Below are 13,297 nucleotides of genomic sequence, written 5' to 3'. Positions count from 1 at the left end.
TCTCTCTGCCTCCATGTCTTCATTTGTAAAATTGGTAAAATGATAGCACTCCTGTCTCTCAGGATTTTTATGGTGATTGAACAAGATAATATTTGTAAAGTGCTTTGCAAGCTTTAATTGCTCTACAAATACTAGCTAAAAGAATGGTGGGTAAAAGATGATTCAATTCAATTCAAATAGCCTTTATTAAGCACTTATTATATATAGTACATCATTAAGCACTGAAAGATACAAAGACAAAACAAAATAGTCCTTATTGTCAAGGAGTTTACTTCTACTTGGGGAAAAATAATGTACGCTAATAAATGAATAGAGTATATACAAATAAGTACAATTTTATTTCAGAAGGGAGAGATCAATATGTTTATCAGCCACCTCTCTGATTATACATACACACACACACACACACACACACACACACAAACATGTATTATGTTATGTGTTTTAACACACATAGGCATGTTTATATGACAATTTAATTAGAATTAAGATTTTTTTATTACTTTTTTAAGTCTATATAAGTAGCACAACAATAAATAAAGCTCTCATTTGTAATGTTTCATGATTTCCAAGGTGTAAATGCACAGATTTTTTAGCAATCAGTTCTATTACTGATTCAAGCCAATTGCAGCATATATCTGTTAGATATGGATGAATAGCAAAAAACCTTATATAAAAATAGCATTTAAAATGAATTTTAAAGGAAATTAGGAGTACGGGAAAAGGGAGTATAATCCAACAATGGAAGACTAATTTTGTTTCCTTAGACCACAGAAGGAAGAACTAGGATGAATGGATAGAAATTTCAGAGACAGATAATAGCTTGGAATAAAGGAAAACTTCATAACAAAAAAAAAAAGGCTGTTATGAAAAATAGTAGATTTCCCTATTTCTAGCTATATGAAAAGATGCTCCAAGTCATTATTAATCAGAGCAATGCAAATTAAGACAACTCTGAGATACCACTACACACCTGTCAGATTGGCTAGAATGACAGGGAAAGATAATGCGGAATGTTGGAGGGGATGTGGGAAAACAAGGACACTAATACATTGTTGCTGGAATTGTAAACACATCCAGCCATTCTGGAGAGCAATTTGGAACTATGCTCAAAAAGTTTTCAAACTGTACATACCCTTTGATCCAGCAGTGTTTCTAATAGGCTTATATCCCAAAGAAATCTTAAAGAAGGGAAAGGGACCTGCATGTGCAAGAATGTTTGTGGCAGTTCTCTTTGTAGTGGCCAGAAACCGGAAACTGAGTGGATGCCCATCAATTGGAGAATGGCTGAATAAATTGTGGTATATGAACATTATGGAATATTATTGTTCGGTAAGAAATGACCAGCAGGCTTGGAAAGACTTACATGAACTGATGCGAGTGAAATGAGTAGGACCAGGAGATCATTATATACTTCAACAACAATACTATATGATGATCAATTCTTGTTGGAATCTTTACAAATTGTTAAACTATTGGAGTTGATTTGATCTTAGAAGAAAATATTTTGGGCCAGAACTTGAAACTAGGTACTAAGTACAACTGATGGAAACAATGCTTGTGTTCACACCTTTAGAGAGCTCATAAGTATCTAAGTACTCAATGGAGTTCACATGTTTGGGAGATTTCAGAGAGCATGCTGGGAGATATCCCACAATCTCACTCTCAGAGAAGTAGCATAAACACAGTTCCAGTGAGCCACTCAAGAGAGTTTTGGGGGAACATCACCTGGGGTGGGAGACAGAACACTCTGGGAGATACAGAAGCCTACTTGCCTCAGTTGGAGATTGAGAAGCCACGAGTTGTAATTGAGCTGGAGGCGATAAAGGACAAAGCTGCAAGATCTCTTGGAACCAAGCAAAGAGTTAGGCCTCAACTAACTGGGCTATTTTGGAAGGAGAAATAAACGTTTGCATTTTTACCAGCTGGCTGCGATTTTGGAATAATTATTTATTTCAACTGAAACTAAGGCTGCCTCCAGAAAACCTTCACAAATTCTGATGGACGTGGCCATCTCTAGCAATGAGATGAATCAGATCAGTTCCAATAGAGCAGTAATGAATTGAACCAGCTACACCCAGCGAAAGATCTCTGGGAGATGAATATGAACCATTACATAGAATTTCCAATCACTCTATTTTTGTCCGCCTGCATTTTCAATTTCCTTCACAGGCTAATAGTATACTATTTCAAAGTCCAATTCTTTTTGTACAGCAAAATAACTGTTAGGACATGTATACTTATATTCTATTTAATTTATACTTTAACATATTTAACATGTATTGGTCAATCTGCCATCAGGGGTAGGGGATAGGGGGAAGGAGGGGAAAAATTGGAACAAATGGTTTCGCAATTGTCAATGCTGTAAAATTACCCATTCATATAACTTGTAAATAAAAAGCTATAATAATAAAAGAGAATTAAAAAAAAAGAAAAATAGTAGGTTTCCTTGCATTAGAATATTTCAAGCAAAAGCCTTCATGTTCTCCTATTAGATTTGTGATAGAGAAGATTCTTGTTCAGGTTTGTGTTCAGAAAGCTCTCTGACATTGAAAATTGACAGATGCTTAGTTTATTGTTTGCTGATTGTCTAGACTTATGAAAGTAATAGAAAAAATATGTGTATCTTGAATACATTTTTCACACAAAACCAGTTATGAAGCATTTATCAATACATCCCTGAACCAGAACACATACAGTCAATACATTTCTTATCAGTACTCATTTGGGCACTTTGCCTTTTAATACTTACTTCCAGAAAGTGAACCCAGGCACATTGCTAAAGGTGTGAAAAAAGAAAAGATATAGGCTAGGACATCAACACATCTAAGAATGATTTCATGGATTTTCTCCAAGGGAATAAACCTAAAACTGAAAAAAGCAGAAAGCTGAAAATTAAAATAGCCTGCCAACTAAACACATAATAGAAAGACTGCCAACTAAATACACAATAGAATCCTAGTCTGAATGCCTGAACTTTTAGAGTGATTATTATAAAAGATGAAAATGTGATGAAGATTTTTTCACTTTTTGATTTTCTTTTATTCAATTTTGTAATTTCATTTCTTCTACAATGTTTGGTTAACTGATGCCTATCTTCTGTTAATATTAATTTCACCTGACTAAAATCTGATTCATGGAATAAATGTAGTAGGAAAGACTTTTTATATCTCTCAGAAAAGAAGCCAAAAAGGAATTAAAATTTTCCAAAGTGATTTGGATATTTGTGGGAAAATTCCCCAGGGAACTATCTGTGGAAGGATTTACCTCATCCAAAGCTTTGGAGCTCTTTGTGAGCTATATATCCTTTTGCCACAATTAATTCATTGTGCTTTCTTTAAAATGTAGCCTTTTTATTCTATAAATGTAGGATTTTGAAAACTCAATGTTTAAATCTCTATCTTACTCTATTTACTAATTTGTTCAATCTTAATGACATTAAAAGTATGGAATTATTCATCTGTATTTCTAACTTCTGTTGGCTAATGAAGTATTAGATTGTTTTGTGTACAAAATTATTTTTCTGTCTCTCTGACATAATTTTACATATAAAAAGACTCATTAAAACCCAGATCTTTGTTCAGTTATTTTTTTACCTCCTGAACCTGTGTTTAAACATAATAAGATACAAGTTCTTACCTTTATGATTTCTGCATTATAGTAGATTTATTTGGCAATAATGGCATGCACCACAAAAGCTAAATAGAACACACTCAAAAAAGTTGAAAAGCTATCATCCCATTTTGATCATCTTCACCTTGTGAGAGAATAATTGTGTAAAGAATTAAGAAATATTTTTTATGAAGCATCCATAGGAATGAAAAATCTACTATTCATTTCCTCAGGGGAAAAAAATGAGTCAAGTTCTTACCCCGATTTTTGTCTTCAATTTCAGGCTATAGGAAAGTCAAAAGGAAATTGACAGTTCTGTTCTTTCACATGTTGTCTTAAATCATTAGCTTCTTCCCCCCACCCAAAGCCTCAGATAAAATCATGTCTTTGATCCACACTGACTCTGAAATTAAAGTCATTTATCCTCTCAGTGCTATAAGCAGCTTGTTAAGACAAAATATTACAGATAGATTGTAGTGGAAGGAGTTTCCAATAAATCAATTAAGTCAATCAACAAGCACGGCATGTTAGGGATTCAAAGACAAGAATGAAACAGTCTCTGTCTGCAGAGAGCTTCATCCAATAAAGGAAACAACATATACATAGACAAATATATCCAGGATATATATAAAGAAATACAAGATAATTTCAGGAATGGGAGAGAAACACTAAGACCTGTGGGTGAGGAGGATCAGGAAAAGATTCAATCAGACTTACTTTTTTGTATTGTTATTTGGGGCGGGTGGGGGGGGGGAAATCTAGATATTCTAAAAGGTAGTGTGAAATGATTGCATTCCAGGAATGGGGGAGAGGGTGTAACTCATATGCTAGAGTTCAGGAGAGAGATTAGAGTTGAATATTTAAGTCTTGAATAATATGTGTAGAAATGATAAATCAATCCATAGAATCTGATGAAGTTAAAAAAAGAGAAAGAGGGGAGAAAAAACACCAGGAAAGAAACTTAAGGTAATCTATAGTTAGGAGGTAAGATAGGGATGATGGACCAGAAAAAGAGGGGAGTAAGGACAAATAGGAAGAGAATAAGAAGAGAAAAGTGTTATGAAAACCAAAGATGAGAAAATACCCAAGGAGAAAGGGTCTATAACAGTGAAGTATTATACAGATTTAAGAATGAGGACTGAGAAAAGACCATTAATTAGATTGGGCAAGAAACAAATAGTTAATTGGTAACTTTAGAGGGAGAGAGATTATAGTAGAAAAATGAGTATAGAGTTCAGTCTGTAACTGTCTAAGAAATTAGTGAAAGAGGAAATGTAGACAGATTTTTATAAGAACTTAGCTATCAAGAGAGGAAAGTCAAGGATAGAAACTTAAAGTTATAAGTAGATCAAATAAATCGATTGTTTTCCCCTAAGATTGAGAGTAAAAGGCATATTTGGGAGGGAGGGCCTCAGAGACTGAGTCAGCAGATAAAAACTGAAGATTTACAAAAAGGGATAATCTGTCAGAAAAGAAAGAAAGTGTTGTATGAGATCAAGAGAACAAGTAGAAATCCTTGACTAGAAAAATGGCCACCTTTTCATAGAGACTATAGTAGAGGATGGGTGAATGGGAGATGATGTCAAAAGGTTTGGTGATTTAAAACAGTGGGAAAGGAAATATTCATCATTAACTCTATACCAGTGGAATCATAGGTCTAAACTATCCCTTACTTCCTCCAAAGAAACAATCCCATGAGAAAAAACAGGTACATAAAAAGATGAGTTTCTCTTAAGATAATTATGTCAAATTAAGAAATATACAGGCATCTTCTTCCTAGTCACAGACATTTCATTCTGAAATGAATGTGAATCTTAATGAAAATAAATCTTTAAAAGAAAAATAAAAGAATTCAACTACTATTTTTTTTCTTATGTTGGTTCAATATTTGGTTCCATATACCACACAGAAAAGATAGAATAATAAATGAGAGAGGGGACAGGGACCTGGCTACTAATAAAAAGAAAAGTGTTCTGATACACAGTTCTACACAAAGTTGGAGACAGGGACTAATTAGAAGAGAAAAAGAATGCCTCCTTATTTAGGTCTCTGAAGTTAGTTTTGGCCCACACAAAACTTTTTTCAAGGCTCTTTTTACATCTTTATTTCTCAGAGAATAAATTAAGGAGTTCAGCATAGGTGAAACAATGTTATTCAAAATTTGAACTACAGCACCGAGCAAAGGGCTGGGTGTAGACTGAAAATAGATGATGATAATTGGTCCATAGGCACACATGATTGCAGTGAGGTGGGCACTGCAGGTAGAGAAAGCTTTGCTCCTGCCTTCAGATGAACGGATTCTCAAAATAGCTATCCCAATCCGGGTATAGGAGACAATAATGGTGAAAAATAATGCTAAAGCCAGAAGGCCAACATTAGTGAAACCCACTCTCTGAGCCAGTGAGCTGTCACCACAGGCCAAAGGTAGGATAACAGGAATGTCACAGAAGTAATAGGCTATTTCATTGGGACCACAGTAAGGCAACTGGAATGTGAGTGATGTCAGTATAGTGGCATGGATACCGCCTATCAATGTGGTACATGTAGCAAGGATCATGCAAAGTTTGGGATTCATAATGACTGTGTAGCGCAGTGGATGACAGATGGCAACAAAACGGTCATATGACATCACAGAGTAGAGAATGCCCTCAGTGCACCCCAGAAAATGATGGAAAAAGAGCTGGGTGGCACATCCCCTATAAGAGATGGTTCTGCTCCTTCCAGAGAGAAAGACCAACATTTTAGGAGAACTCACTGAAGGAAAAAATATGTCAAAAGTAGATAAGAGTCCCAAGAAAAAATACATGGGTGTATGAAGGTGAGAGGAGGAGATGATGGCCAAGAGGATGAGGAAGTTCCCCAGCAGGGTGAAGATGTAGATGAATAAGAAAATGACAAAGAGCATAGTCTCTAGTCCTTCTGTATGCGGGATTCCCAGGAGGATGAACTCAATCACCTCTGTGTAATTCTTGATCTTCATGGGAAAGTCAGCCCTGGGGGAAGACAAATGAAAGCAGAGGATGCATAGAGATGTCAGACACCAAGAGTGAATTAATTTATGTTTTGGGGCTTTTTTGTTTATTTTTTTTTTTATTTAAATCTTTACAACAACTGGAAAGAGTATCACAGACTGGAAGAAAATCTGTCCTTTTTTGATCTGAGATTATCTTTAATTTTCAATCACAATGACTTCATATAAAATGGAGGTCTGATGTACATAATATGAGGTATCTCAAAGAATTGAATGGAATGAAATGACTGCTTTAATTAAGAACTGTTCTTTGTCCTTTGTTCCCAAAGAGGACCATGATGACATCAGGAAAAGATCTTTTATAACTGTAAAACTAATCTGGAATTACCAAACTGAGTCTGAAATCTCAGGCTCATTTCTATTCTAACTTGAAAATATAGAATTCATTCAGTATCACCACCCAATGTGTGGCTTCTCATTTTGTTTTCACCATGAAAATCAGGGATGGTTCAAAATTTGATGTACTTACATTTCCAAGAAAGAACATAGTTGATTGGGGAAAATAAATTTTTCTTCCTTCTCTCAAGTCTCTCATAAAGGGAAGTTGAGAGATTTTTTATCCATACTTTCTATAGCCATAATGTTAGGCTAATGTATGTAACTGAAAATCTTAATTTTTTTCTCCTTTCTAGACCAAATTACACAACACAGAACTGATTTTTCCTACCCCACTGCAATGATTCTTTCTCAGAGTTCAGTAGTCCTATGACTTGGGGTGGGAAGTGAAAAGGGCCTTTATAATTGGCCTTGATTTCCCCTTGGGATCTCATCTCCAGATATATCGTAAACTTAAGAAAACTTCTGAGCCGGAGAATAATTAGACCTTGGGTATTTCGTGACTTTAGAAAAGGGACAATCCCCAAGGGGAGTAGAATCTCATGATATTTTCTTTTGGTAAACCAGGTTCCAGAATGACACAGGTTCACAAATCCTTCTCTAAATTTATTACTTTCTCTACAACTACTTCCAGATTGCTAACAATTATAAATATGATGTGAAAAACTCAAAAGTCTCTGATCTTCAAATTAAAACAAAGTGATCCTGAAAAAGGACTGACTTCAGTCTCAGTTTGAGAATTACAGATCTGTGCTATAGTTGTAAACGTTCTCATTTAACAAATATTAGTTTTATTAATAATAACTTTCTCTCAAAAAGATTGTAGATCCATAATGCAATTATGTGAGTAAAGCTAAAGGTGTTAACTTTTATTTCTTCTGATTGAGTAGAGTAGTTATATCACAATTGTCTTCCCATAGCAAATCCAAATATAAAGAATGTCATTACATTTCCAATAAGCAGAATAGTAATTCTTTACTGTCATAATTTGAGACCCTCATACTGCTTTTAACTTTTCTGCACAATGAATTCTGATTCTATCCCATGGAAATCCAGGGAGACTGGAATACTTATTCCTCCTTAATTCTTAGTCCCATTTTCTCTTCCCAAAAATTATGAGGCCCTAGATCCTTCTCTCCTTTTTGCTCCTCATCCCAATTAATTCCATCAAATGATCCACTCATATTACTTCAGTGAATTAGGACTCACCAATTAATATATCTCTGCTAATGTGGAAAATTATCAGCCCTTGCTATTTGTATTGCTAATCCCTTTTGGCTATTTTTTCTCATTTCCCTACCATAGCACACTATTTCTTTAACATTCAGAATTTATAAAGCTTTAATAACAGATACTGGTAGTCCCTGAAGGAAGAAATTGGGAAAAGCCCTGTCCCAAGGCTATTGAGATCTTCCTTTTCCTGCAGCCTCCTTAACACTTCCACATTTATCCTCTTTCTGGACCTTGACTTGGCCTGTCTCAAGTTAAGTTATTCTAATTTTTGAGGTTATAGGCTCACTTCCAAATTTCATCATTTGGACTTTTTCTTTGTTTTTCTTCTTCATTAGGGAAGATGAAAGGAGAGAAGGTGATTGGGAAAGAGAGAAGAGAATGGGAAGAAAACAAAGGATAGCAAAAGAACATTAGTTGGTTCAATGATTACCTAGCGAAGTATATAAAGAACCCACAGTCCAATATGCACTCAGCAGGCTTTATGATTTAAAAGAAACTTTGGGACTTTAAAATGGACTAATCAGCTAAGATAGTAGTTAATCAGAATTCTGTGAAGGGTGTTCTAAGATGATAGATATCATTCTTTTCTGGTGCCTTCAAGGATTTTGAAGTACTAGAGCAAAATGAAATTGTGAAGGACCAAACTAGGTCCAGGAAATTGTAGGTAGACAGAATTGCATATAAATTAAGTGTGAAATAATTGGGTCTGGATAGTTTGGTATTTTTAATGCTCACTTCCAGTTCTCTATCCAGCATTTGTATATCTCTTGTAAATTAATAGCAGAAATGTATTCTTATAGGTTTATATATATTTACATAAAAGGAGTATTATGGAAAGAGGGGGAAGATATCAGCTTTGAGTGACAAGTTATATTGAAAGAAGGAAAATAATAATAAAGGGAAAGTGATTAGGGATTGAGTATTACAGACTTCTCAATTCAAATAGTAAATAAGTTCAAGTGTCAGAAAAGTTGAAGTCCAATACACTTAGATTGGAATTAAGCAATGATAGAAATAAGGAATAACTGAAAAGTAAACACATTAAATTCAAAAGTATCATGAACCCTCTATTTCTTAGAAATCCCAAAGTTTCCCAAGAATTCACTGGTTCTTGGAAGTGGCTGGAACTTATGGGTTATCAGTTTGAGTGAACAAAAAATAAAATCAGACCTAAACCCCTCATAAGAATGTTGGGCACTGAATCTTTGTTATCCTACTTTGTTCTAGTGAGGTAGAATTTGGAATAATCCTGGTGGCTTGGTATTTTAGAGGTTACCAAATATTGACCACTCTATTTCCACCAAATATCTTAAATATATTTCCTTCTAACCACTCACACTACTACTATATACTTTTGGGCCACAATCTCTCTAACTTGGACTGTCAGTATCTTCTTAGTTGGTTTCCCTGATGTTTGTCTCTGTATTCTCTAATTCATCTACTAATGCAGCTGCCAAAACAATATTTTTCTATTTTCCTAGATCAAAAAATTCCAGTGGCTCCCAACAGCCTCTAGAATAAAATGAAGCTGCCTTAGGCAGCTGGGTATTAGAGTCTCTCACAGTCTATTTCTAATCTGGTGGGGAAGGTTGTCTGTTGTTCTTGAAGAGGACCAAAATGATATCACTTTATTAGAGTCAAGTTACAGTAACTGTTAGTTTCAATTGTGGCTGATCAGACCAATACAAGCTTGAAATACTACCACATGTCGGTCACAAAGAAATCATGTGAACATTTGGAGTATATTCTCCAAATCTGCACATATTGCATTTCTTTTGAGAGGTTTCAATTCTGTTTTATTCATTAAAGCACAATATGTTCTTTGATAAGGACCTGCCATGTTGAGTGGTTTTGTGCCAGTGTCCCACACATTATGGAATCAATTCCAGAGTTTCTCAGAGAAACATTGAGAATGTTCTTGTATCACTTTCTCTGACCACCCTGTGAGTGCTTATCTTTTGTGAGTTCTCCACAATTATAACCTTTTAGAAAAGCAAATGTCTGGCAATTGAAAGACATGGTCAGCTTACCAGTTACACTTTTTACAGTAGACTTTGAATATTTGACAATTTATTTCAAGAAAGAACCTCAGTATGTGGAATTTTATTCTGCCAAGTGATTTCAGAAATTTCATAAAATAATTCAAATGGGAGTGATTCATTTGCTATCATGACATTGGTATATTATCCAGGTTTCATAGGCATACATCAATGAGGTGCAGTACTTTTCTCAAGGCCAATTTTACTTCCTTATTTTCCAGTGTATAAATCAAGGGATTCAGGGAAGGGGTGATGATATTATTCAATACCTCAATTACAGAATCAGCCAGGAAGTAGAGCAAGTCTGAGATAGATGAGGACCACACTTCCAAAGAAACAAAAGGATGGAGGTCAGGTGGACACTACAAGTGGAGAAGGCTCAGTGCCTGCCCTCTGATGAGCTGATTTTCAGTATAGAGACCACAATGTGAATGTATGAAGTGACAAGGAGCAGAAAACATAAAAGAACTACAATACCAACATTGGTAAAACTCACCATATAGGCTAGAAAAGAGTCTGCATAAGCTAGGAACAGTAAAGGCAAGGCACAAAAAAAATTAATTTGCCTCATTTGGGTGGCATCTTTAAGTGCAACATAAAGATAAGGAATGTAAGTACAGTGGCATGAAAACAACACCCCCCCCCAACCACATACCTAGGATCAGGACAAGACACATGGTTCAAAATAACTGTGTACTTCAATGGGTGACAAATGGCTGCAAAATATTCGTATGCCATCATACTAGAGAGGAAACAGTGCAGCATAAAAAATTGGTAAAAGAATAGTTGAGATGCACAGTCCTGAAAAGAGATGGTATGACTATATCCCATGAGGTAAAACAATATTTTAGGAGACTATACTGAAGGAAAATTATGTCAAACACAGATAAACTTGCCAGGAAGAACTACATTGGAATATAAAGCTAGGAAGAAGAAAAACAGCTGTGAGGATGAGCAGGATTCCCATTAAGATGAGTAATCAAGATAAAGAGATCAGTTTCCAGTCCCTTAGTGTGGGGTATTCCTATAAGGATGAACTTGATCACTATTGTGAAATTCCTCATCTTCCAAGGAGGATGTTACAAGTACAAGTTACATGTACAAAAATGTTACAAGTAAGAGAATTAGAGAATCACAAAAATTTAGACTGTGTCAAATAGATTTCTTATAAACAACATATTGTAGGATTCTGTTTTTTAAACATATTGCAAAATCACTATTGATCAGAAAAATGCAAATTAAGACAACTCTGAAATACCACTACACACCTCTCAGATTGGCTAAAATGACAGGAAAAGATAATGCTGAATGTTGGAGGGGACATGGGAAAACTGGGACACTGATGCATTGTTGATGGAACTGTGAACAGAATCAACCATTTTGGACAACAATTTGGAACTATGCTCAAAAAGTTATCAAATTGTGCATACCCTTTAACCCAGAAGTGTATCTACTGGGCTTATATTCCAAAGAGATCTTAAAGGAGGGAAAGGGAACACCTGTACAAAAAAATGTTTGCGGCAGTCCTTTTTGTAGTGACAAGAAACTGGAAATTGAATGGATGCCCATCAATTGAAGAATGACTGAATAAATTATGCTATATGAATGTTAAGTAATATTACTATTCTGTAAGAAACAACCAACAGGATGATTTCAGAGAGACTTGGAGAGAATTACATGAACTGATGCTAAGTGAAATGAGCAGAACCAGGAGATAATTATACAGGGCAACAAGACTATACATGATCAATTCTGAGAATATTCGGTTATCAATTCTGATGGATGTGGCTCTCCTCAACAGTGAGATGATTCAAAATCATAATTGAGTCCCAATTATTCAGTGATGAAGAGAGCATCTCCACCCAGAGGGAGGACTGTGGGAACTGAGTGTGGACCACAACATAGCATTTGCACTCTTTTTGTTGTTGTTTGCTTGAATTTTGTTTTCTTTCTCAGTTTTTTTTTTCTTGATCTGATTTTTCTTGTGCAGCAAGATAACTGTGTAACTTATGTATACATATATAGGATTTAACGTATATTTTAAGATATTTAACATGTATTAGACTACCTTCCATCTAGGGGACGGGGTGGAGGAAGGAGGGGAAATTTGGAATAGAAGATTTTGTAAGGGTCAATGTTGAAAAATTACTCATGCATATATTTTGTAAATAAAAATCTTTAATAAAAAAGTAAACATATTGCAGAATTATGTTTTTTAATCCACTCTACTATTCGCTTCCATTTTATGAGAGTTTATCCCATTAACATTCACAATCATGATTACCAGTTTTGTATTTCCCTCTATCCTATTTTCTCTCCTGTGCATATTTTTGTTCTCTTCCACCCTCTTCAGTCATGAGTGTTTTGTTTTATTTACCCATCACAACCATTACCTTATCTCCCATCACTCCTCCCCCTTCTCTTAGTAATGATTTTTTTTAACCCGCTCCATCCACTACCCTATCTTCTATCAACCATTCTCCCCCTTCTCTTACCTTTTTCCTGAGCATTTCTGCCCTTCTATCTTTTCCCTCCCTTTTCTTTTCCTCTTTCTCCTTCCACTTCTTTATAGGGTTAGATAAATTTCTATCCCCAGCTGAATGATGAAGTTATTCTCTCTTAGAGCCCAAAGTGATAAAACTAAGCTTCAGACAATGGTCATTTCCCATCATTCTTTCCCTTGATTGTAATAGGTCTTTTCAACTTCTTCATGTGACCTCATTTGTCCCTTTATACCTCCCCTTTCCTCTTTTTCTAGTACAGACCTTTTCCCACCCCTTAATGTCCTTTTCTTTGATGTTATCCAACATTAGAGTTCATTCACAACCACACCCTATGTCTATGTCATGCCTCTCTTTGTCTGCCCCAGTGACAACCTCCTCTGAAAGATGATGCTGACTCTTCCTGGGTGGTTAATTTTTGGTTGTAACCCTAGGTGCTTTGCCTTCCTTAATATCATATTCAGATCCTCCTATCCTTTACTGTAGAAGCTGCCAGATCCTGGATAATCCTGAACATTGCTGCTTGATATTTGAATTGTTTTTGT

At 35.3% G+C, this 13,297-nt stretch overlaps 1 protein-coding gene and 1 pseudogene across 1 annotated transcript; both read right to left on the bottom strand.

Moving 5' to 3' along the window:
- Positions 1-5,653: 5,653 nt before the first annotated feature.
- On the bottom strand, positions 5,654-6,592 carry LOC100928021 (olfactory receptor 148-like). The gene has a single exon (XM_003764106.1). The coding sequence runs from the start codon at positions 6,590-6,592 to the stop codon at positions 5,654-5,656; it is 939 nt and encodes a 312-aa protein (XP_003764154.1).
- A 3,814-nt stretch (positions 6,593-10,406) lies between these two features.
- LOC100928281 lies at positions 10,407-11,315 on the bottom strand (annotated as a pseudogene).
- Positions 11,316-13,297: the final 1,982 nt, after the last annotated feature.

The sequence above is a fragment of the Sarcophilus harrisii genome, chromosome 3 (genome assembly GCF_902635505.1).
Source record: "Sarcophilus harrisii chromosome 3, mSarHar1.11, whole genome shotgun sequence".
In the NCBI taxonomy this organism is placed as follows: domain Eukaryota; kingdom Metazoa; phylum Chordata; class Mammalia; order Dasyuromorphia; family Dasyuridae; genus Sarcophilus; species Sarcophilus harrisii.
This window is presented reverse-complemented; position numbering and strand designations above follow the sequence as displayed.

Coding starts and splice junctions, on each gene's coding strand:
- LOC100928021 (XM_003764106.1), bottom strand. CDS start 6,592: ATGAAGATCAAGAATTACACAGAGGTGATTGAGTTCATCCTCCTGGGA.